The 22088-nt window shown below is 44.3% G+C and overlaps 1 protein-coding gene across 1 annotated transcript; it reads right to left on the bottom strand.

Moving 5' to 3' along the window:
- Positions 1-176: 176 nt before the first annotated feature.
- On the bottom strand, positions 177-14551 carry MSLN (mesothelin). The gene is made up of 22 exons (XM_065732725.1): positions 14532-14551; positions 14126-14211; positions 11763-11803; positions 11238-11395; positions 10518-10689; positions 10003-10218; positions 9725-9895; positions 8646-8792; positions 8444-8493; positions 7609-7729; positions 7228-7313; positions 6494-6623; positions 6172-6362; positions 5374-5464; positions 4800-4911; positions 4373-4557; positions 3447-3593; positions 3092-3225; positions 2444-2571; positions 2143-2237; positions 1403-1592; positions 177-745 (listed from the first exon to the last, which is right to left on the bottom strand). Exons 2-22 carry the CDS (start codon positions 14166-14168, stop codon positions 651-653), a joined length of 2703 nt encoding a protein of 900 aa, XP_065588797.1. The 5' UTR covers positions 14169-14211; positions 14532-14551; the 3' UTR covers positions 177-650.
- Positions 14552-22088: the final 7537 nt, after the last annotated feature.

Genomic DNA, 22088 nt, shown 5'->3' with positions numbered 1-22088 from the left:
ATTATATGTTGAAAGTCCTGTACAAAGCTCTTATACCATTCCCATGAGGAAGCTGAGAACAGCCTTAGCCCTCAGATTGGAGCAGTCAACACCAAAGAGCTTCCTGGCCATTTCACTTGACCTAGTACCCACAGACTGCAGTGCAGGCAGTGTGAAGGAAGAGAAGACAACAGCAATTCCCACTTTGCTTCTGGCATTTTTACTTAGTTCCATAATTCCTTTACAACCAGCTGGAAAGCTTTGCTCCCACTCTGAGGGCCTGTTGGGCCCGAGAGAACAGGTTCTGAGAAGTGCAATCGTTAACATGCAGAACAGCTGACTTGCCCACCCCTAAACCCACCATGGCTGCAGAGTAAAATATTGATAGTGGTTGTGTGGCAGCAAAAGGGATGCGTATTACCTTGGCTTGGTTTGTACAAGAGGCAAAAAGAGATCCTGCTCCGAACTGTCTGAAAGCTTCAGTGCCAATTGAAGACTAATATTTTTTTATTGATTTGAAAGAGAAAAGTACCTTGCAATGAGCACAGAGCCACACAGCAGCTGCCTGCTTGCACTGAGCACCCATCACCCCCTGGCCCTGCTGTCCTCAGCAGGCTCTGAGCAGGTTGCACGCTGGTCCACCTCATTGTGCTGTATACAAGGGAAGATTTTCAAGACAAGACCGACATCATCAGGAAACTGAGAAGCAGAGCAGGCAGGAGGTGGAGCATCGTGGCCATGGTACCCAGAGGGGCTGAGGATGGTGCTGGAGGAAAAAGAGGGCATCAGTGCAAAGAAATCAACAATTGAACCATTCCTCTACGGGGAGAAGATCCAATTCTGCCACATCCAGGGAAGATCTTTGGCTTCCTGACTAGGGCTCTCTAACCAGTACCCAGCCATCCCTAATCAAATCATCAAGTCAAAGCTCAGACCCAACACACAGAAGAGCAGGGTGCTGTGATAGTGCTCATTCAGCAGAGATGCTCAGCTAACATGGATGCTTTCAGTGAGACTGCAGGATTGTTCCTCATCTTAGACCCAGAAAATGCTGCAAGGTTTATGGTTCCCCTGCAGAACTGAATTTGGTGCCTCTCCATGTTGGGAGGTGAAGGGCACAGGTGAGCACTACCCAATGCATTTTAGGGGGGCTGGGTGGATGGGCAGCTGCAAATGCCAGTGAAAGGTGTCTGCAATAGCCCAGACCAACAATCTCTCCTCTCTCAGACACATGAGCAGGTAGCAGAACTTTTAAGGCCTCAGCACAAGCATGGCTGACAGCTTCGTGTGCTCCGTTCTCTTTGTTATGGTTTTATGAGGCAACCAAATGCACGTCAGTTCCACAGGGGAATTATTCTCCTTACTGTAACCCAAAAATAAACTCATAAAGCACAACAATCAGAAGCCCTAACACACTACATACGCTGAAACTTCGGCGTGACGATATTCATATAGCCTTCTTGTGTTCCCCCAGTGAGCCCAACGTCTAGTTTATCCAGTTCTTTTTGCTTCTGACTTCGGGCCCACTCCTGGATGGGAGATTTGTTCTGCCAATTTGCCAGATCGTGCAGATTTATCCCCAGCAAGCCCTTAACCTCAGCAGGCGTCAGGCTCTAGGAGAAATCAAACAAGACTTACAGATGTAAATGCAGGAATGACAAAACCACCTTTAGTCAAGCTAGACCTGATGATGTTTCTGTTAGCAGAAGTGTTAAGAACAACAAACTTGTGCTGAGCAGTTCCAGTTGGGACATATCTTACCTTAGGTTTGAGGAATAAACACAGTGGTTCCTCAAACCCTATTTCTGTTGTCTTGTCCTGACACATCTCCTTGACCCACGTAGGAGCCCCAGTTCCTGCTCAGGTCACAAGGCTTTCCTCCAAAATTGATAAGGTTTGCACTGTAACCTAGTGGAAACCTCCTCCTACTACTATGAGAGCTCAGTCTAAAGAAATTCCCCAGTAAGACTTGGTAAGCATCCAGGGATGACTCCAAACTAAATTTCTAGAGAAGTTTCAGGTTGGTTTTCCACTTTCCATTAGTCAACCATCACTGTGAATTTGATGGAACAACTCCTGATTTACAACAATGGACAATATGACCAGAAACCACCACCTAGTACGACAGAAACACAACGAGCTGGACATCAACATTCAGCTAACCATCAAAGCATCTCTTCTCAAATGCACCAGCGTGTCAACATTCATGTTCACATTGCCCTTGCTCAGAGCTTTGAGATCCTCACCAGGAGCACCTCCTGTGAACAAAAAGAGAAAGTTTTAAGTCAGGTACAGACGATTTCAAGAATATGCTATGCCATCTACAAGTTGGAAGAAGATGTAAACCTTCCAGAACTTTTAACAGCTTAGCTTTGAAAATTCCCAGATCTTAAGATGGTATTTGTTACCTTCTCAGCTTCTGCCAAAGGCCTCTTTCCCTGTACCATACTGTTATTTTACATACCTAGGTAAGGCTCAATAAGTGAATAGTAAGAACGTAAGTAGTGCTGGTCTGAGAAAGCACGCTTTGCTTTAACATACAGGATGTCTTTTGTAAGCTGTGGACAGGCTGAAGGATTCAGGGATGCCAGTCTGTAAAGAAAAAAAAAAAGAAAGAAAAAGGAGATGATGATGTAAGGAAAAGTTTTTATTATTCTCAACTTGAATAAATCCCAAGCTTTTCCCAGCAAACAGAAGAGGCACGGGAGAGAAGCTCAACTAAGAAAGTAGTGACTTGGTTGCCTGCCCAAAATGATGTTTTGTAAGTTATGATGGCTGTGATGGTACAGTGCTAAGTTTCTGCTTGCAAAGATGTAGTTGTGTAATTAATTTTATTCAGCAGTCTTTCAGACTCAACTCTGTTTTGCCTCCAAATAGAAGCATGCATGCAGATCACATTGGTTGTCACCTGAGGTGCAATAAAAAGAATTTGACTGCAAATCTGAGCCCATCCTGGCCGAGTAAAGAGCGTCAGGCTTTTAAGCCTGGACAGAGAACATGCACTAAGTCGCTTCCTAGATTTCCTTTCACTGCATGGAGAGAAAGTAAACTGCCCTTGCTGATGGGAATGTGCTTCTACAAGAAGACAAGAGCATAGCAATATTTGACTCACTTCAGGCTGTTGGGGTCTATCATATTCAGCAAGGTTGCATTCAGAACACACAAGTATTTTGTATTAATTGCATTCAGTGCAGTGGCATTCAAGGGATTTCCCAAGGCAACGTATCTACTGATCACAGCAGCAGCCTAGAAAAAACAATTCTTTCAAAAGTTAACTTCATCCATGATTTTATCTTTAAAGGAAACAAACGTGTTAATCACAAAAATAAAACCAAATCATTTTAAATCTACTTGTTTGGACCTCAAGGATGGGCCAATTATCTTAAGAAGTCACTAAGCTGGTCCTAAACCAGCAGCTCCCAAACCAGGAAGCAAACTTGGGCAGTAAAGCAAAGCCAAATCCCCACCTGTTCATTTTCGAGGTCAAGTTCTAGCAAGGCAGCCAGCATGTCAGCTGAAGTTATCTTCCATTTGCTAATATCCTCCATGGTGATTAAAGAAGCAAGGCGACCCAGTCTGGGGAGCAGACTGTCAGGATATCCATCAGGATATGTCTGTGGAAAGACAGTTGGTATTGCTATGAACACTTGTTATCATGCCTGTGTTCTTTGCAAGATCAATGTGGAAAAGCCTTAAAGGTCTCTGCAAGGAATGAAAATAAAAGCCAGTGAGATTAAATGAGTGCATCTGTCATTTTTTTCTGCATTAAAGCTGAGGGAAGCAGGCTCCAGTGAGGAGAGAAAACCTGCAGCAATGTGAACTGATTCAGTAAGGACCTGGAGCAGCAGAATGCCTTGCAGAGGTGAAGGCTAACCAAACACTGGGCTACCTGAGCTGCAGATCAGTCTGAGGGTGAAGGCAAGTGATCTTTCCTCCATTTGGCTCCTGTGAGACCTCATCTAGGTACTACAGTGTTAGGTTCCCTGAGAAAAAACTTTGTCAAAGTCTAGCACAAGTTAGGAAGCCTAGCAGCAGACCATGCAGTTTACCCAAGTGGGGCAGTGGGGCTGAGGAAATTGAGGTTTTCAATCTGAACAAGAGAAGGCTAGAAGAGGATTTTATTACTGTCTTTAACTACCTTCTGGGAGACTAAAGGGAGAATGGAGCTGCACTCTTCTCAGACATGCACAGTGAGGGTAAGGGCCAAGATGCAATGAAAATTCTGCTCAGGTATTAAGAAAAACATATTTTCACAGTAAAAGTGGTCAAACACTGGAAGAGGAACACAGAGAGGTGGGGGAGTCTCAGGTCTTGGAGGCACTGAAACTCAACTGAACAAGTCCCTGAGCAATCTCATCAGTAGATAATTTGGCACTCGTCAACCTGACGTCACCTCATCCAGCTTTTCCTTCAGCACAGCCAATTGCTCATTACTGAAGGGGTAGGTCAGGATCTGAGCAAAGTAATTCTTCAGAGAGACGTTCTTCAGGCAAGCACGCAGCTCCTCAGGTGAATAGTAAATAGGCATCAGGTCATTATTAAGAACAGACTCTGTTATCTTCAGGTTATCTGAGCAACCTGTTGAAGGAAGTATTAAATATAGTAACACTACTGCCCAGCGTTAAATCCTTTTCCTTCAGGCTTTGAGTGCTCTCTCTCTGGAGACAGACAGGTATGCATTGTTCCACCCTCCTCCTGGGCAACCCACCACCAAGTGTTTCACAGCTTAACTTAGACATATTCAAGGGGACCCACAAGCACTAAGATAATCCTGATACAAGAGGACTGTTGCCACAATAGATCAGAGAGAGATCCCATACCAACATCACGCTTCTGCCTAGAAGGAAAGAGTTCTTCAACAATGGTGGCCAGCTGTGAACTCGACAGAGGTGAATCACGTGCAAAGTCCTTCAGCCAAAGATTTAGAACACTCTGCAAAAAAAAAGATTAAGCAGCGAGATACTGCAACATTAGGCACATCATCAGCATACTAGGTTACTATTCACACAGAAACTTCATTGCTGAAATACTATGGGCAGAAGACTTCTGCCATAAGCCTAGAGATGACTCCTTGTCAGCCAAAGGCAAATTTCTAAATGCCTAAACTCTATCCTATTCCATGCCCCATCAATGGTTTTAACTCCTTACAGAGTATTGCATATATACCAGTGCTTTCCACCTCTGATCTTATTCTGGTAGTTACAGGAAGGTGACAGCAATCTAGGCTGCCAGATGCAGGCTACCTGGCTCCATCAGTCCCCTCTCATAGACCACCCTTGGATACCAGTTTTTAGATTAAGACACACCACTAATCATTCCCCCCATCACATTTCTTCCACAGTGCAGAACCTAGGAGTGTTCCCCAAACTTCCCACACCCCTACGAGTAACCCACCTTGGGGATCTTCTGCCAGATGCTGTGATCCAATACAGGAAACAACCCAGTGAGCTCATTCAAGGTAGAAGCTGACCACACTTGAGGAGGCCTGCATAGAGAAATTGACAGGGATCAATTTTCAAGAAAGAAAGAAAAACAACATAAAAGATAACAGCGTTGTGTCCACTGTGCCCTTGTAACGTACTAAGTGAGGAAAACTCCTCAATCACTTTCTGTCACAGAAATCTTTATTCCAGTGGATCAGAAGCAACTGTTAATAACATGAATTAAGGCAGCTGAGTGGGAAAATGGCATTTAACAAACACTTTTTTTTTTTAATCAATGCACACTATTGTTGATTCAGTGTCAAGATCTTAGAGCGTTCGATCATAGGAAGGAAAAATATTTTGCCTCTCTGGATAATGACTCTTAGGTATAGCCAGGGATTTATCAAGCATCTGTCAGTTTGAGAGGTGGAAGCAGAATTTTTCTGCAAGCCAGAATCTGATGAACATCTAGAACCTTTTTGTGTTGATCAGGACCATATCAGAGAAGTCTGGATAGTGAAAAATAGACCAGAGAAAAAGTTTCTGTAACTACAGCAGGTGAGACAGAAATGACTATGTATTTTTCAGTAGAATCGCAGCCAAACTTATGAGCTGAAAGACACTCAAATAAAACAATGTGAAATTCAAAAGAAATGAATGATTCAAATTTATGATCAAGTTGGTCAGCTGCAGTTCACTTAGATCTGAAGAGGACAAGGGTTTTGTTTCAGGACGGTGTTTTGCCAATGCTCAGAAGAAAAATCCATACCCAAATGTAGTGTTACCACTGCTGATCACTCTCCTAACAGCCTCTCCTTGATCAGGCAGGAAAGATTCACACTGGCTTAATTCTTTCAGCAAATTCCCAGCAGAACTTCTAATGTATTCTTCCCCCAGGTCACAGACCAGATGACCCAGAATCTTTGCATTTTCCTTGTTTACTTGTGTGCCTGGAATTTTCTGAAGTAATACAAGACAGAAAGATTAAATGGAACTGGATACCACTGTACAAGAGCATTTTTACTCCTTCTGACAGCTGACATCCCCAAACTCTCCCCAGCCTTGAGCAGTGTTGTCCTCTGACCACATACCAAGCACGCTAAAGCTTCCAGCAGCAGCTGCTTGCGCTCTGACGACTCTCTCTGCAGAAGATCAAGATTTGCTTTCCCAACATTAGTGAAGTACTGCTTACAGCTTCCTGTTGCTGCATAGTCTGAAGGACTAGAAAGAAAAATACTCCATGAATTCCACTGAACAATCCCAAACGGTCGGTCAGGTTCAAGGCCATTTAACACATACTTTATTTAATATAATGTTTTCCATACCCACAGTCTAAATTCTATGCAGTTGTTCCTCCTAAAGATCACAGTCCACATTTTTCAAAAACTCAGTTACACTTTAAGGACTCTGTTGTAAGACTCAGCTTAAAATTATTCAGGATTTGGATACAGAAACACAGTGGATAGCTACCAGAACTAAGAAATTGATTCTACTGTCTGTTTCCCCTGATGCTGTAAGAGAAAAGCACACTGAAAAAGGCTAAAAAGTACTGAAAGCCCATAGCAGTTTCACATCAAGACTGAAATATCTAAGAAGAGCTTCATAATGTTTTATTATTAATAATAATAATGGATAGTTAAATCTGAAAGGTATCAAAAGTCTATTAAAATCTTTCTGCAACCTGATTTTTTCTCTGTAAAGAAGTATGAACAAATCAGAAACGTTTATCAACCATGAATTAGTCCTTACTAGCTGGATTATAAAGTAACACTTCTTGTTCTCATTCATGACTAAAGCAACAACACAAACATGAGAGTGTATTTACCGTAAAAATAGCAACAGGTCTTTAGGATAGCTATCTAAGTCCTTGGGAATCCCACGCAGCGTCACCATCTTCACTAAGCAACTCAACTGAAAGTACACCAGAGTTAATAGCAGAAAAGAGTATAAAAATATAAGGAAAAAAAATCATTTACTCTGCTCCAAAGAAAGAAGGAAAAAGAGAGAAATCAGACCTGAGAAGCCTAGCCAACTGGGTTTTAACTTTGTCTCTCTTTGAAAAAATTCAAAACTGTCCAATTAAGACCCAGGACTAGTCACATTTGTTCTAGTCCCTGAAGCTATAAAGACTTTTGATATTGCTAAACAATCCTGATTAATATCTCCATTGCAATACCAAACAGCATTTTGGAATACAGGAACCAACCTGGTCTTCTCCTAGCTTGACATTCTTCCTCTTCATGACTTTGGCCAGCTCCTGAACTCTTTCTGATTCCATTTCACTGGCAACTGCACATGTGAAGCCTTGAAGGACTGACGGGGAAAGCCTGAATGTTTACAAAAAGCAAATCAGAGCAGCAAGGATTTCAGCAGTGACAAACCCCTGCGTATAAGTATAAACCTCTCCAAACCTCAAAGCTTAATGCTCTAAAAGCCTCATCCACCCAAATCAAATTCTCCTCCCCGAGCAGCAGTGCTGTACTGAAGCACAAGATCAGCCTCCACTCTGTTTTCTGCATATGGCACATGTCAAAACTGAAACAGTCATACAGATCCTGCTCACAGCAGATATATCATGACCTGAGAGAGCTCAGAGAAAGAAACCTTTCTATATGGAAAAACTGACATTGTGAAAGCAGCATGACATGTCAGATCCATTGTTCTTCCAGATATGCGTCATGGCTTTCATCATTTTTCATCTCAGATACACAAGCTGACAAAAGACATGTCAGTCCCACTAAATTTAATTCTTGGAATGGCACTACAGAAGTCTGACACATTGTCTGTTGAGAAAAGCAAGCAAGGTTCTCAACTGCAGTCTGAGCCAGCAGCATTGTTTCAGAAAGCAAGTCTAGCTCACAGGAGTGTCTTGCAGCTGATACCATGGCAGACCTTGGCACTACATGTTTGTTGCCTGCGTGGTATTTTCCTATCTCTTGTTATAGATTTAAAAAGATGGGTCAGCCATATGTGACAAAAGAAACAGGGAGAACACGAGCAAAGCAAACGTGGAAAATGGAAAGAGAGTAGAAAAACACTACCTGTTGAAGTCAGGCTCTGCCTTTATCACATCTCTGAAAAACATGGCAGCCTGTGGAGCAAAGCCGGATTGTCAGTAGTTTACCATGCTCATCCACAACACTCACCTCTATTTTCTAGTAGATTTTCAGAGTGGACTCGTTGCTTTGAAGTGTCCAAGAGTTACACTGAAGGGTGAAAGCATGCAAGCTGCTAGAATATTACCTGTTCTTGGGTCCATATTTTACTGTTGAGATCCTCAATACTGAGCTTCTCATCCTCAAAAATAAGCAACGATTTTGGAATGTAACTGGTCAGAGCACCGGGGGTAAATTTAACCAGGTCAGCTGGGTTGCCTACACTGGAGGAAATCTGAAAACAACAACAAAACTAAATATATATTTATAAAAAATCTAATGTAACAAAATATTTCCCATTTGGCATAAGCTTCAGACTAGCACGAAATAATACCTGAGGCCCTGATGGAATGGAATAATTCTATTTCTATCAGTTCCCCAGCTCCTGACCTGATGCTCTAAAAGTCTCTAACAGGCCAGAAAGGAGGAACACTCCTTCCTTCCAACACAAGCAATACCTCAGCTCTCACAGCCATGCTGAAGAGCAATCCTGTGGTGAAGGAGATGTTATTTCCCATAACATGTTATTTCCATGCATCACCCAGAGCCCTGACCATCCTGTTGCCCCAACATATGCTATATGCAGTGCCACTGGTGCCAAACACATCAGGAGTTTTTCTGCAGCAGGTAGTATGAATAACAACAAACTCAAATGCTGCACATACAACATGAAGGTTAAAATCACGTCCAGGAAAAGTGAGGAAAGATAACCAAGTTCTAGAGTCATGAAGGGGGAAGTGACATAGTGCATTGCTAGAGGATTGATCAGCTCTTAAAGGGACTGTTTATAAGATGGGCCTTCACTTCTCACACATTCTTATTTCGAACAATGGCAATAACATTTTCTTGGCAGGTTCTTATCAGATCAGTGGTGAGCAGTTTCCATGTGCAACCCCCAGAAAACTGTCTCTTCTGCCCCAGGCCCTAAGATGCTCATCTGAGCACACTGGCTGGCAGCCAAGGACATCTACAGTGGCACGGTGATGGAGACTGGGGATGCCAGTCCTGCTGTACGCTCCGGTTAGCAATGACAAACACCCCAGAGGGAATCTTGTTCATGTGTGCAGGTATGTGTCAGTGCCTGGCCCCAGGTAACCAGTGTTCTTGGTTGTGAGTCACTGGAGCTTTGCTAATTTATGTCATCCATAGAGAGAAAAACAATTTCACCTTTTCCACAAGTATTCTTTTCAGAGGAGAGGGCAGGGCCACTATTTGCTGAACAAACTCAGGCAACTTAATGGCTTCCAAGATCACTTCTGGAGACAGGCTTCGAAGTGTGCTGCTGTTGAGACCAGCCACCAAGCTCCCTAGCTTTGCAAGGCTCTGTCCAGAAGAAATCTGAAAAGTAATACATGCAAGCATGAGCAGGTGAAAGGCCAAACAGAACTTATTTGCAATTAGCTATGCCAGGTCTAAGGTGCATAGGCAGATTTCATCTCTTATACCTGATAGCCAGAGCTGAGCAGTTTGTTGATAATAGCACTGGACTGGTCAGCATTCCAGCCACGAACTTTACCCAGGGCAGGAAGAGATGCTTTAAGGTCTTCCCCACTGATTTTGTTTTCGATGTCAGATACAGACAGCCCGACAGCAAGCTGGCCCAACGCCTGCAGGACTGCAGGAGTGAAATGCTCAAAGTTCCTCATCAAAGAAGATACAACCTGTAAAGATCCCACACATTCAGAAGAGGAAGTCAGAAGAGTAATGATACGTGCCTACTGGATTCTACAACCTTTGGGTATCTTAAATGACTAGACTTTCTGTCTCAAAATTGTGTAATTAAGCTCATTCTGCCACCAAGACTTTGCCTATCGTAAAGCATGAGCCAGACAACACAAAAAAAAATAGCAAGATGGCTTCTAAGACAGCACACAGGAAGAAGAGTGAGAGCTGAACCCTCAGTCATCACAAACATTGTCTAGTTGAATGAAGAACTGAGTCAGGGAGCAGGACAGATTACCTGCAGTTCTGCTGTTGTCAGGGAGGAGGGAGCTCCTTTTCCATTTATTCTTCCGAGTGTCATGTTCAAGGCACAGTTCTTACTGATCCTCTGGGCCACGCTCGAAGAATCATCTCTGCTCAGGTTGCTCACTGCAGAGGGGCTCAGGTAGCAAACAAATCTGTCTGGGAGACTGCAGGTGGGACACCAGGAGGAGAGGTTGACAATCTGATAGGCAGCAATACTGATCTTTCCTCTTTTTTCCAAAACAGCCCAAATAACAAATGCAGAAGAGCAAAGGAACAATGCAGATGGTGAGAATTATTTGCTGGCACAGGAAGAAGGTACCTGTAAACGGTTTACTCTGAGGTGGAAATCAAATGAATGCCAGGCTTGAAGCACCATTTGCATCCTAGGCTCACATCACCATCTTAACCAGGCTCAGCACCGATGCCAGGATCCTTGGAGCAGTAAATCCTGCCTGTGACAGGCTGTCTGACACCCCAGGGAATTGCCCTGCCCTTCTTTGCCCTGCACAGACACACAGTCTCATTTTCCCATTGCTATTCAGCGGAGCAAAACCAGGGCCCTCCCTGCCCACAGGCATCTCTGGACCTCTGCGGGGAGAGAGATGCTACCTCTGGTTTCAGAGGCTGCCTGCCATCCAATCAACATCCCCAACAGACCAGGAGTACTTCCAAGGGAAATGTCACCAAGATCATTTGCTGATGGTTCACATACCTTCTCACTGAAGCACACACTGCAGTTTCTGTTTTCCCAAAAGAGAGAGAGAGAGAAATATAAAGGAACAGTGACAGAAATATGTATACAGAACCACGTTTGAATTTTAGGGAAATTACCTGGCAAAAAAACTCACCATTGAAAGCAGGGCTGGAGCACTGAGCATGAAGAAAGAGAAAAAAAGAGAGAACCACATTCTGCAGTTACTATGGTAGCACAATGTTATTTGTGATCATTTCATACAGAGAAGCACATGAGATACAACCAATTCATACTTGAATCTGGCTTGAAAACACTTAAGTACCTTGACCCAGGGCTGAAGCCCTGCAAAGACCTGGAGAAGCCACCTACTGCACCCCATCCACTACACCCATCACTGAGAAACAGGATGGGCAGATAGCCCACCTCGCTGCACAGCACACCAATGTTGCTTTGTGGAACTGCTGCCAGGAGGAGTCACACCGACCACTGACCCAGACATACTTTGCAAGCAAAGATGTATTTCAAACTCAGAGTTTGTCTTACCAAGTATGTCCCAGCAGGAGCTGCATCAGCTCCCAGCCAACCTGGAAGACAATGCGATATGGTCTTAGCAGCAAACTCAGGACAGAGGTTCATTCCCACAACGCCCATCTGGCTTACCAGATCCCGAATATCACTCATCTTGCTACATCATTCTGTTAGTCATTCTTGACAAGCATTTCACAGAACCAACTGTCAGACCCTCCCCTTGCTCTGTCTCTGACTTTGTGACAGCTGACAGGCATGAGGTACTCCTTTATCTACAGAGAGCCTTTTTCCTCCCAAAGAAGAAAAGGCAGGGAAAGGGGGAGAAAACATCCAGGGAATGCTCCTTCTCTCCAGGACTTCTTTGTTCAATATCCCCCATGTGCCATGACAGCAGCAAGCTAAGTGATCAGCCCAGGAGGCCTGGACCACTGTGCTTACATGTCCATGCTTCCAGCTTTGCAGCTTCTGCCTGCTTCTTATACTATCAACATCGAAACATCTATTGCAGCCAAGAGTGTGTTGTATTTCACACATCTCCTGCTAAATCCTTGAATGGATTAAAACCATCCTACGCTGCAGAGCTGCACACAATACAGGCAATGCCACTGCATGCCAGCCACCACTCCAGCCTTGTCTGAGAGCTTGGCAGGGATTTACTAAATGACATCAGTCTGACACTGCTGGCTCTTGGCAGGTCTGTGCAAGTTCTCCACCATTCTACACTTTGTTTCTCAACTTCTGCACTATACTTAATGTCAACTTGCATTTCTCCAGCCAATACCAGGAAGTTGGAAACGTGGTGAAACGCAAGCTTAGGAAACCAAAACAGCATACACAGACTCAGCTCTCCCTGGTATTACTATTGTAAAGAATTAGAAACCTGCCAAGCTCAGCATCTCTAGAACACGCACACACAAAAAGGGAAGGAAGATGGGGAAATCCCATGTGACAGGGCATAATGAGTGAATGCAACAAATGCTACATGAAATGAGAGGCAGGGAGAGGAAGACAGTGATTTGAGGCACCCGAGGTGATGCTGGCAGGCTGACAGGCATAGTTGAGGTAGAGTTGGTTCTATTAGTGTGTTTCTCTCACAGTGTGTCCACATGTAATATAGCTTGTAGGGATGGATGAAAGGAGTCCCCAATTAGTATAACAGCTAATTGGATTACTAGCTGCTAGACCATTTTAAATCATTTAATTAATGGAGAACTGTCACTAACCAGCAGGCAAAGAAACGATACCCATAGCTGGCCAAACACAGTGCTTTCCTCTAACCCTACCACACGGGAGCTTTACTCTTAGACAAAGTCCTGAAAGTGTTAGCAGAACCACAACCATGAGTCAAGAGCCAGAGGCCATGCTTCCCTGATTGTAGACAAAGCTGAGACTGTTCCTACCCATAATAATCACTTCCTCCTCATCTCAGGTTTGGACCTTGGAAATACAAAGCCAAGTTCTTTGGCCATAGTCTCAAGAAGTCCTTACAGACGTTTATCTTTAAGCATGGAAATAATCCTATTGACCTGAAAGAGCAGCATTCAGAGACTCACGTGGAAAAAGGAGGAGGAGGAAGATGAGCTTCTCCTGAAGGATCAGAGAGGCCCACAACTCACTATCACAACAGTCCTTGTTCTATGATAATAAATGCCTCATCTCACAATTGCATTAAGAGACATTAACTTTACCAAGCAACCTATACTTCTGCTGGACAAACATCTCTCCTGGTACAGGATATCAACATAAAACTGGAAAATCATATTTCCATCAGTTTCCACAATACACTGGTCAGTTCTGAACAGCAACAACTGTGTGATCAAAGAAATAAAGGACTAAAAGCAATCTGTTTGTTTTCCTTCCTTAACACTGATAACTAAACCTACTGCAGAGACAATGACAGTCTCTTTCTGTAGCTGCTCCCAAACTTGTATCTCATCAGCTTGTCTGTAATGTTTCAAGTTCATGTTTTATCATTGCTGACATTCATTACAAAGGTGATCCCAAATCTGACAAAGAAGAGAGAATAAAGTGCTGACACGTTTGGAATGCAACAAAGACTGCTTTGGATTCCCTCAGCACCAAAAAACAGGAGGAGGAATAGTAGGGGAATACAATCAGAACCAGATAAGGCTGGTTTGTAAATAAGTGCTTTAAATTAATACACTTTTGTTCTTCCACTCTGTTCGTTACAGATATTAACATATATTAGCTCAAGGATTCAATAATAAACAAGCAACCAAAGGCTGAGGATTTGAAACAACCACCAAAGTGACCTTCAGTGCTACTTCAGAACAGTTCTCCTTGAAGGTTATCCCAACCATAGCTGTTCATTAAGAAAAATCCTTCCAGGACACCCATCCCCGCACGGCAATACTCACTGAGCACAAGGAGGAAGCCAAGCTGTGGGAGCAAAGCTGGCATTTCTGCAGAGGTCTTCAGAGTGCCTGAGCCCACAAGGAATCACCTTATTTCAGCCAAGAGAAAACCAAATACAAATAATACTTAGTTGCAAGAAACAAACAGGTAGGAAAGTTAAAAGGCACCCATTCAAATCACTGCCTTGCAAGTAAATATACATACATACAACAACCTTCACAAAGCCTATCTGAAACTGGATCCAAAGCACATGAAACTACTGGAGGGTATGCTCAGCCTGAGCAAGAGTGCAGAGAATTCAGTTAGTGAATCTAGAATCTATCAATGCCCTGAAGTTGGTGGGCTCCTCTCCGCAGAGGAGGATAGCAGCCTGTAGAACCTGCTCAGGTGATTAAACACAGCACTCACCTCCCAGCCACTGGTTGCTGGATCCTTAGTGTGCAGCTCTCTGATCATAGAGGGCTCCTTTTCACTGAGCAAACCAGGGTGTGTCTCTGGCTTCTCAAAATTACATCTGAAATTACAGGATGGATTTGGAGCACCAGACACACCTATAAGTCCTTGAAGATGCAAACGTTTAACAGTACAAATAAAAGTGTGGTTTCTTGTTAGTGCTTGGCATTCCCTGAGATACCACTGGAAACACTGAGCTCAAAGAGAGTCTGCGTGGAATAAGCAGGACAAGAGCACTGAGTAAGTGCACTCCCCCCATGCCCCACACTTGACTCGTTGGCCGTTCACAGGATCCAACAATCATACAGCTCCAGAACTGTAATCGCTGGGATCACTATCTCCCTATCACCAGAAACAGCCTTTCTCTCTGCACAGTTCTGCACAATTCCTGGAACATAACTTTAAGGGCTTTCCAATTCTGTCAGCTGCTCTAATTAAAACGTTGTTTACTTTTTGTGTTTGGTTATAAGGGGTCTTTGTGCAGTAACTGCATGCTGCAGGAGCTGAAGAATGACTTGATGGATTTGCCCTGCTCCTTTGGCTGAACAGCTCATGGAATGGGTCCTCACAATCTCCCCAGAAGAGTGCATCAGCAGTCAGGGGGATATACACTGACTTTGACCAAATTTGAGTTCTCTCCAACTATTGGTAAGCCTATAAGCACTTCAGCAAGAAGAATTTAGCAAGCACAATTCACAAGACTAGAAGTGAGACCTGCTGCAGATTTTAACAACAGAGGGGTACTAAACTGCCTTCCATCGGACTCAGACTTCTTTTCTCTGACCCTTGGATCTGAGTCCACAAGGCAATAAGAAACTGAATCATAGAATCATAGAATGGCCTGGGTCGAAGAGAATTCAAAGACCATCAAGTTTCAATCCCTCTGCCGTGGGCAGATTGTCCACAATAATTCTCAATTTCTTTGGGTGCAACCAAGCATCTTTATGAACTCAAATGTGAAAATGTATCTTTGGTCTTTTTTATTGATGTTTTTTCAACAGAAGGTTCCCCATGAGCCATTTAAGTCCCAAGTTCAGGCTTGTCCCATCATGCCCACCTACAACTCATGTGTTTGTGGCAATACAGAGAAAAGCTGGTGTTGACTCACAGCACTACTACATACCCAAAACCAGCTCCCTCCCCACTCCCAGTTTTCTTAGCACGCTTTATATGTTTATCAGTTATTTTGAAACTCGTACAAGATTACTGATTCATCCTTATTGCTCGTCTGACCTAGAAGTCCCTAGGATGTCAAACATGAAAGCGACTCTTATCAACTTCCATCTAAGCTATCCATATCAATGTAGACTTGAAACACATCATTTTGTAAATAGTCAAACTCATGGATTCCCACTTCAAAGCAAGAAGCTTCTTCTCCAGGAAAAACAAACCAAGTCTCCTTGAGACACATGGAAGATCCTTCAATCAGGCTTCAAATACCATAGCCTTCGGTGTCTTGTGCCTTTAGAAGATAAGCCCATGTTGCTGCAGAGCCCTGAACACGCTGCTGGAAGAACTGTAGATCCAGAAGAGTCGATGAAGAAAGCAACCGAGACCACACAGCACAGTGTGGCTCTGCATCTGTAGCCAGATCCACCACTCCACACCAGGGCTATCCAAAGGTGAAACAAAAGAACAGGAAGGATCTGAAAAACAGAAAAATCAACAGGGAGCCTTAGTCACTGATGAGGAAACCAGGGGAAGGGGGGCAACGCAGAGTGTCAGAGTGTCAGGATTTTCTGCTTGTGTTGGTCAGGTAATCATGCGTACCTAAAGAGTGCACATCTAAAGAGTGTGCCAAGCAACACCCCCCTCCCCAATGGGGAGAGAAACCAGAGTTCACAAAAGGCAAGGAGGAACTTCCATCTATAAACAAACTCTTATTTCTCTTAGCTCTGTTCACAAGGTGGCTGAGCAGAAGCATCTAGTACCTGGCAAAATCCTGCTTATTAGAGTGAACAAGGCTGGAGCTGATTTATGGCATTGCATCTGCTCAAGTAAGCATAAATAAGAGCTACAGCTTCCTGAAATAGGCTTCCAGCTAGAAGATTTTTGGATGTGATGCCACACTCGGCTGACCACTTTGTAACCCAGGATGCCAGGAACTGCAGTTTGGTCTCCTGCAGGTTTTCCTGCACTTTCTACACGTCAGCCTGACCCGGCCTGGGGACACAGCCACATCAACACAGGAGCATTAACCATGCAGGGCAGCATGGTTTTGAGATCAGGGTAAGATTTGCAAATGGTTGGACAGGAGGAGAACATCACAGCCTCTCACAAAGCGACATCACTCTGGAAAACTAGATTTTATGCCATAATTCGGTAATAACCTTCATGCTAACCAGAAAGGACGTGGTCCAGGAACTTCATTCCTATTATCTGAATATCCTTAGCAGCATGAAGCAATTCAGGTAGCAGCTGTGACTAAGCCAAAATGAGATATTTGCAGCCCACACCTGGGTAGACAAGTCTTTCAGGGGATGGAGCCTTGCACACCCTCAGCTACCACCTCCCCAGAAGCAGAGCTCTCTCTGTCATTAACTTCATTTCCACCACATTCCCTTTGTAAGCCCTACTCTCCCCACCTTTGATGAACTTCTCTCATTTTGCAGCATCAGGTCTCTCAGTCACAAACTAATGGGAACACAGAGCATGCAATATAAACGTTGATAAAATTCTCTGTTGGTGTGAGACAGCTAGAGAATCCATCTCACTTGAGAAACACAAAGCTGGAAGAGATTGCGGTCAGTCCTTGCACCATGGTACTAGCATATACATCTCTGCAGACTGAAGCATCTGCAGTCTGCCCCTACATTGGCACACAAAGGGGATTTTAGAGCTCACCTGTAAAAGCAGTCACTTCTAGCTCAACGCCATTACTGAGGAGATCTCACACTGCCTCTATTCCTTCTTACATTCCTCCCTCCCTGCAAGCATTCCTCTCCTGAAACTGCAAATAATTAAATCCCTTTATGTCACCTCCTCCTCTTCTCAAATGCACAAATTTCCCTACAATAGCAAGTGAGGAATGAAACCTGGTTTTACATCCTGATTTCTTAACACTCACGCTGAAGGGTCAGGGCAGGAGGGGAGTCAATGAAACCTGCAGAGGGTGTGTAGAAGTGGTCCAGGTCTAAGATGCGGTTTGTGCCATGGGAAAATGAGTCAGTGCATTCACAACCCTCTACTACCCTAGCCTGACTGAGCCATGAAGGGTGGCTCAAGTGTTCATCAGCAACACTAAATTGAACAATTGGTTGTCGATGTGTTCCTGCCATGTTAAGCCAGGTGTGGCAACAGGCAGTAAATCTCTCCCAATCCCGTCTCCACACACCCTGCTCAGCCCAGAGTCTCTGCACTTCCCCATAGCTTTCACACAGAACTACAGGGGCTTTGGGCTGTCTCAGAAAAGTCAGATCTCCCATTGGGTGGGCAGAGCACTCTGGGGCAGCAGAGCCAGGCCAGCAGATAGATGCTCACACCACAGACAAACTTCCCATCCAAACATGGGCCCAAGCGCAAGTAAACTGCATGGGAGACCAGTGCCCCAGAGGGGCTAACAAGAATGTTTGACCACGAGTTTGCACAAGATGTGGTCAGGATTTTACTAATGTCAGACCAGAGCTGAGCTCATCTGCAGCCCTGCATCGACTACCAAGACTCATAGGGATCACAGAGCCCTACGCCGTTCCCCAGAATCAGAAGGAGAGGTTTAAGAACAGGAACAAGAGAGCACAAAATAAAGTTTGCTGAAAAAAAAACAAAAGGGACAGTTAAAAAAATAAAACATGTTGCTGGTGGCATAAAAATTGTAAAATGGCATACTAAAGGCTGAAAGCAAATACACACCACCAGCAACAAAAATCAAACTGTCGCAATAGAACAGAAGGGCAAAGGAGGCAACTGGAAGTGAGGGGGTATCTTTCAAAAAAATGATGTTATTTTTCTGTTTCTACATCAGTTGCCTCATGAAAAAGAAAACCTGTCAGGACCCAGCAGGGACAACATGATCCAGGAACAAAGAGAGAATACGAAGACACGCAACTCTTAACAGCAAAACTAAACTCTTTGTATCCATGTCCGTCACACATAGATACTAACAGAAATCTAAGATATAAGCAGCTCTGAGACCACAGAGGCAGCACGATGATACAGCCATCACTTGTGCCCAGCTCTTATTTTATCCTCCCTATATAGATCTCAGGCTTACTGGGACTTGGCACAAAAAGGAAGACTCCCCCACAGCTGAATTAAGCCTCTGCAAAACTTCTCCTCTCCTTATCTCTCTAAAAATGCAAACAAGGAAACACTACTAAATAAATACCCACATTTGAGAACTGTGATTTCGTTGGCATCAAACCAATGACTGCTCTATGGCTCAGTGCTCCCATTGCAGAACAGTCCTGCCCTCGCTCCAGCTGCTCTTGTCTAAAACTGCTGCTACCTACTTGCAGAAAATAAGGGTAAATCAGATTAGGTAAGGCTATACACATTTCAAGAAAGGTAAATTAGGGCAGAAAAAGTAATATGATCTGTCTCATGGACATGCCCATCACAGGATGGGGTCCAAGCTCTTGGGGAAGATTGCAAGCTGGAGAGTCTGAGGCCAGCTGAGAGGGAGCTCTGAAAGCTGTCCTCCAGCATCCTGATTTTATATCCTTTTTTCATGTGGTTTGCCATGATGAGCAAGGAGGTTGAACGGTTACAAGATATGTAAGCTGAGACACAGACGGGGGGAGAGGGTATGAAAAAAACACATCTTTGAAGAAAAGCAGAGAAAATTCTGTTGTTTCCTTAAGGCCACATTTTCAGTTCCCCAAAGCAGGAGGGATTGTTCCTTGGTTAAACATCACACTGGTTTTTTTTTGCCACAGGCAGTATTTTCTCTTCTCCTTGACAACTTCTGGCCATTCTTGACATGAGTACTAGGCCACACGTCAGGCATAGATGAGGTGAGTGGAGTGACAGAAGCCTTATCCAACCTGACAGTAAGGGCAGTTCTGTTATCAACCAGAGGACGGCTTCTGGGTCTATGCCTGGTCCTGTATGGCCTCTCCCCTTCCTCAGCAGGTCATGCTTGGGCCATACTCCTAACTTAGTCTCAAGAGGTGTAGTAGTAAAAGCAGCCAGTGGTTCAGAAAGCAAGTGAACAATACTGTCAGATCTATTATCAGTGCAAGTGTCGTTTCAAATTGCCAGGGCTGACCCTTATCTCAGTGCAGATCTCCAGAAGAATGCGTCAGCAGGTCACATCCAGCTCTGTGACTGTGGAATTGCGTACCTGGCCGTTAAATGTCACCTGGAGAAACTTTTTTATAAACAAGGCAGTACTTGGTTCAGCACACAGCTTGTCTCACTTCTGCTTGCTTAAGCATTCGATTACAAGTAGGGAATGTGAAAATAAACAATATCGACTTTGAGATGTTACTGTGGTCACACCTACAAATTCCAGAGGGGTCAACAAGAAGTTGACACAAGGTTTGTTTCTGACAGCTCATGCAAGACCATCAGTGCCCACTTCCATGCACTACCACTCAACGCTACTTCTAAATTGCAAAGGAGATGACAAGAAAGCCAATGGTCTCAGAGACTTGCCTACCTTCAGACAGACAATTGCTTGGCCACCCCAGGAAAAATACAGTCCTGATTTGTCCCCTGCTGCAGTAACTCCACAGTAAACCCCACCCTGGACACTCAGCACTCCCAGAGCTATTCGCTGTACACTATTAAAAGGAGTACCATGGAGATGAATAGAAAGGTAAAGAAGATGATTAAGAGTGGGAATAAAAAGAGCACCAAATATTACTAGAAGCTAGAAGTAAAACTCAACCATCACATCACACCTTGCCAGAACTTTACATGAGATTCTGCTCATTTTCTACCTCCATCTCTTCTCTATAATCACGTTTGAGTTGCACAAAGTCAAAAACCATGTTTATCTAACAGTCAAACCTCCTGAATTATAAGCTTAATAAAACTAAAAAAGGATAAGTACTGTGAAGCCTATTTTTCCTCTCTCTCAGCAAGGTTTCTGTTCATGCTGGTGATGTGACTGGCAGCACTAGAGCAGAAGTGTTGTTTAGCAATGCCCTAACCCTGTTAAGCTGCTCATCAGGGCACAGATGCCCTCCTGACAAAGCATCAGCCAGGTTTAAAAAGCATGACAAGCTTTAAGATAACTGACATTATTGGAAAAGTAGAGTTCAGCAGCAAGGCTCAGAGCTGACACATGCTCTTGTGTGCCCAGCCCAGCCTTGAAAGACTGCTTAGAAAGAACCAGGCTGTTACAACATTGGACCTTTGGCCATTAGTTCTGGCTGTACCATGAAACTCACACTATTAGAAGTATTTGGCATTCAGCACTCCAGGAACAATGCTACTTGTCTCAGCTGCTGTGCCATGTTCTCAGACCCTATGTCTTTTGTATGAACAGGTCCTCCCAAAGCACGCACACACCTTCTACAGCACCAGGTATGAAAGGGTGAGGTGCTGTGGGTATCCAGCAATGCTTCTGCTCCATCCTGCCCTGACACGAGTACTGTCAGCACTTGGACATCTCTATTATGCACTCAAGTGCAGCAAAAAATAGCTATAATTGTCAGGCACTCCTTATTCTCAAGGACAAAGCAGCTCTGTCTCTGTATTTTATAGCTACAAGAAAATGATCTCCTGTATGAGTCAGCTGCCTGCTAAAAAACTTTACGTGTTTTCAGTTGCTTCCCCTTACATTAAGGCTGACACCTTGTGATGTAACAGAGCAGTCTGACCTTCCTCTCTGCTTTGTATATAGATACACATACACGGGTTCATACATAGCCACCTACAGATGGTGACGTTACATACAGTGGTAAGAGATGGGGAATAAAGACAGAGCCTGCCTCGGCTAAGTCAGAGATCCAGCTCATAAACTGGAAAGCCTACATCAATTTATGTGACTGAACCGAAGCCCCAAAGGCCCCCAGCTTTAAACACCCTTTAAAAGCACTTTCTCCCCACGTGCAGCACCTTGCTGTCACCAGTTCATAGTAACGCCATGCCCCTTGCAGGCAGCGCTTAGTAAAGCAGGCTGGGGAAGTTTTACTCCAAGCAGGATTGTCGATAAGCCTGGCTGGACATCACATTAAAAGCAGCACACGGAGACGTTCTGTATCCTGAATTTCCAGGGCAGGAAAGACACAGGCTATGAAACAACGTGCCGTAATTTGCATGCCAAGTCAGAGCTTTGTGGGCTCAGGATAACCCCACCAGATTTCCTCAACCAACACCACAGCCCTTTCAGCAGCCTTCAGCAATCGCTACTCCATTTTCTCCACTCATAAAAACAAAACGGTGTCCTTCAAAGCACCGAGCGTCATCTCCCACGGGGAACCTCCAGCCCCCAAGGCACAGTCTGCACAACTCCACGCATGCGCACGTTTTACGACAGCGCCTTCTGCTTGACGGTAGTGTGGCATCGCCCTTTTACGACAATGTCTCAGCCCCCGCCCTCCCGCCAGCTGTTGCGCTTGACGG

This window comes from Cyrtonyx montezumae, unplaced genomic scaffold (genome assembly GCF_038088225.1).
Source record: "Cyrtonyx montezumae isolate F1298 unplaced genomic scaffold, pur_monq_1.0 scaffold_16, whole genome shotgun sequence".
Classification (NCBI taxonomy): Eukaryota; Metazoa; Chordata; class Aves; order Galliformes; family Odontophoridae; genus Cyrtonyx; species Cyrtonyx montezumae.
Note: the sequence above shows the minus strand (reverse complement) of the source record. Positions and strands in the feature narration are given on the sequence as shown.

What these genes read in the sequence shown, in the direction of transcription:
- MSLN (XM_065732725.1), bottom strand. Translation starts at nt 14,168, where the DNA reads ATGCCAGCTTTGCTCCCACAGCTTGGCTTCCTCCTTGTGCTCA. An exon ending in TCAAGCTAGGAGAAGACCAG is followed by an intron (nt 7,314 to 7,608) that starts GTTGGTTCCTGT and finishes GTGTACTTTCAG; the next exon opens with TTGAGTTGCTTAGTGAAGAT. An exon ending in ATAGACCCCAACAGCCTGAA is followed by an intron (nt 2,572 to 3,091) that starts GTGAGTCAAATA and finishes TTTTCTTTACAG; the next exon opens with ACTGGCATCCCTGAATCCTT.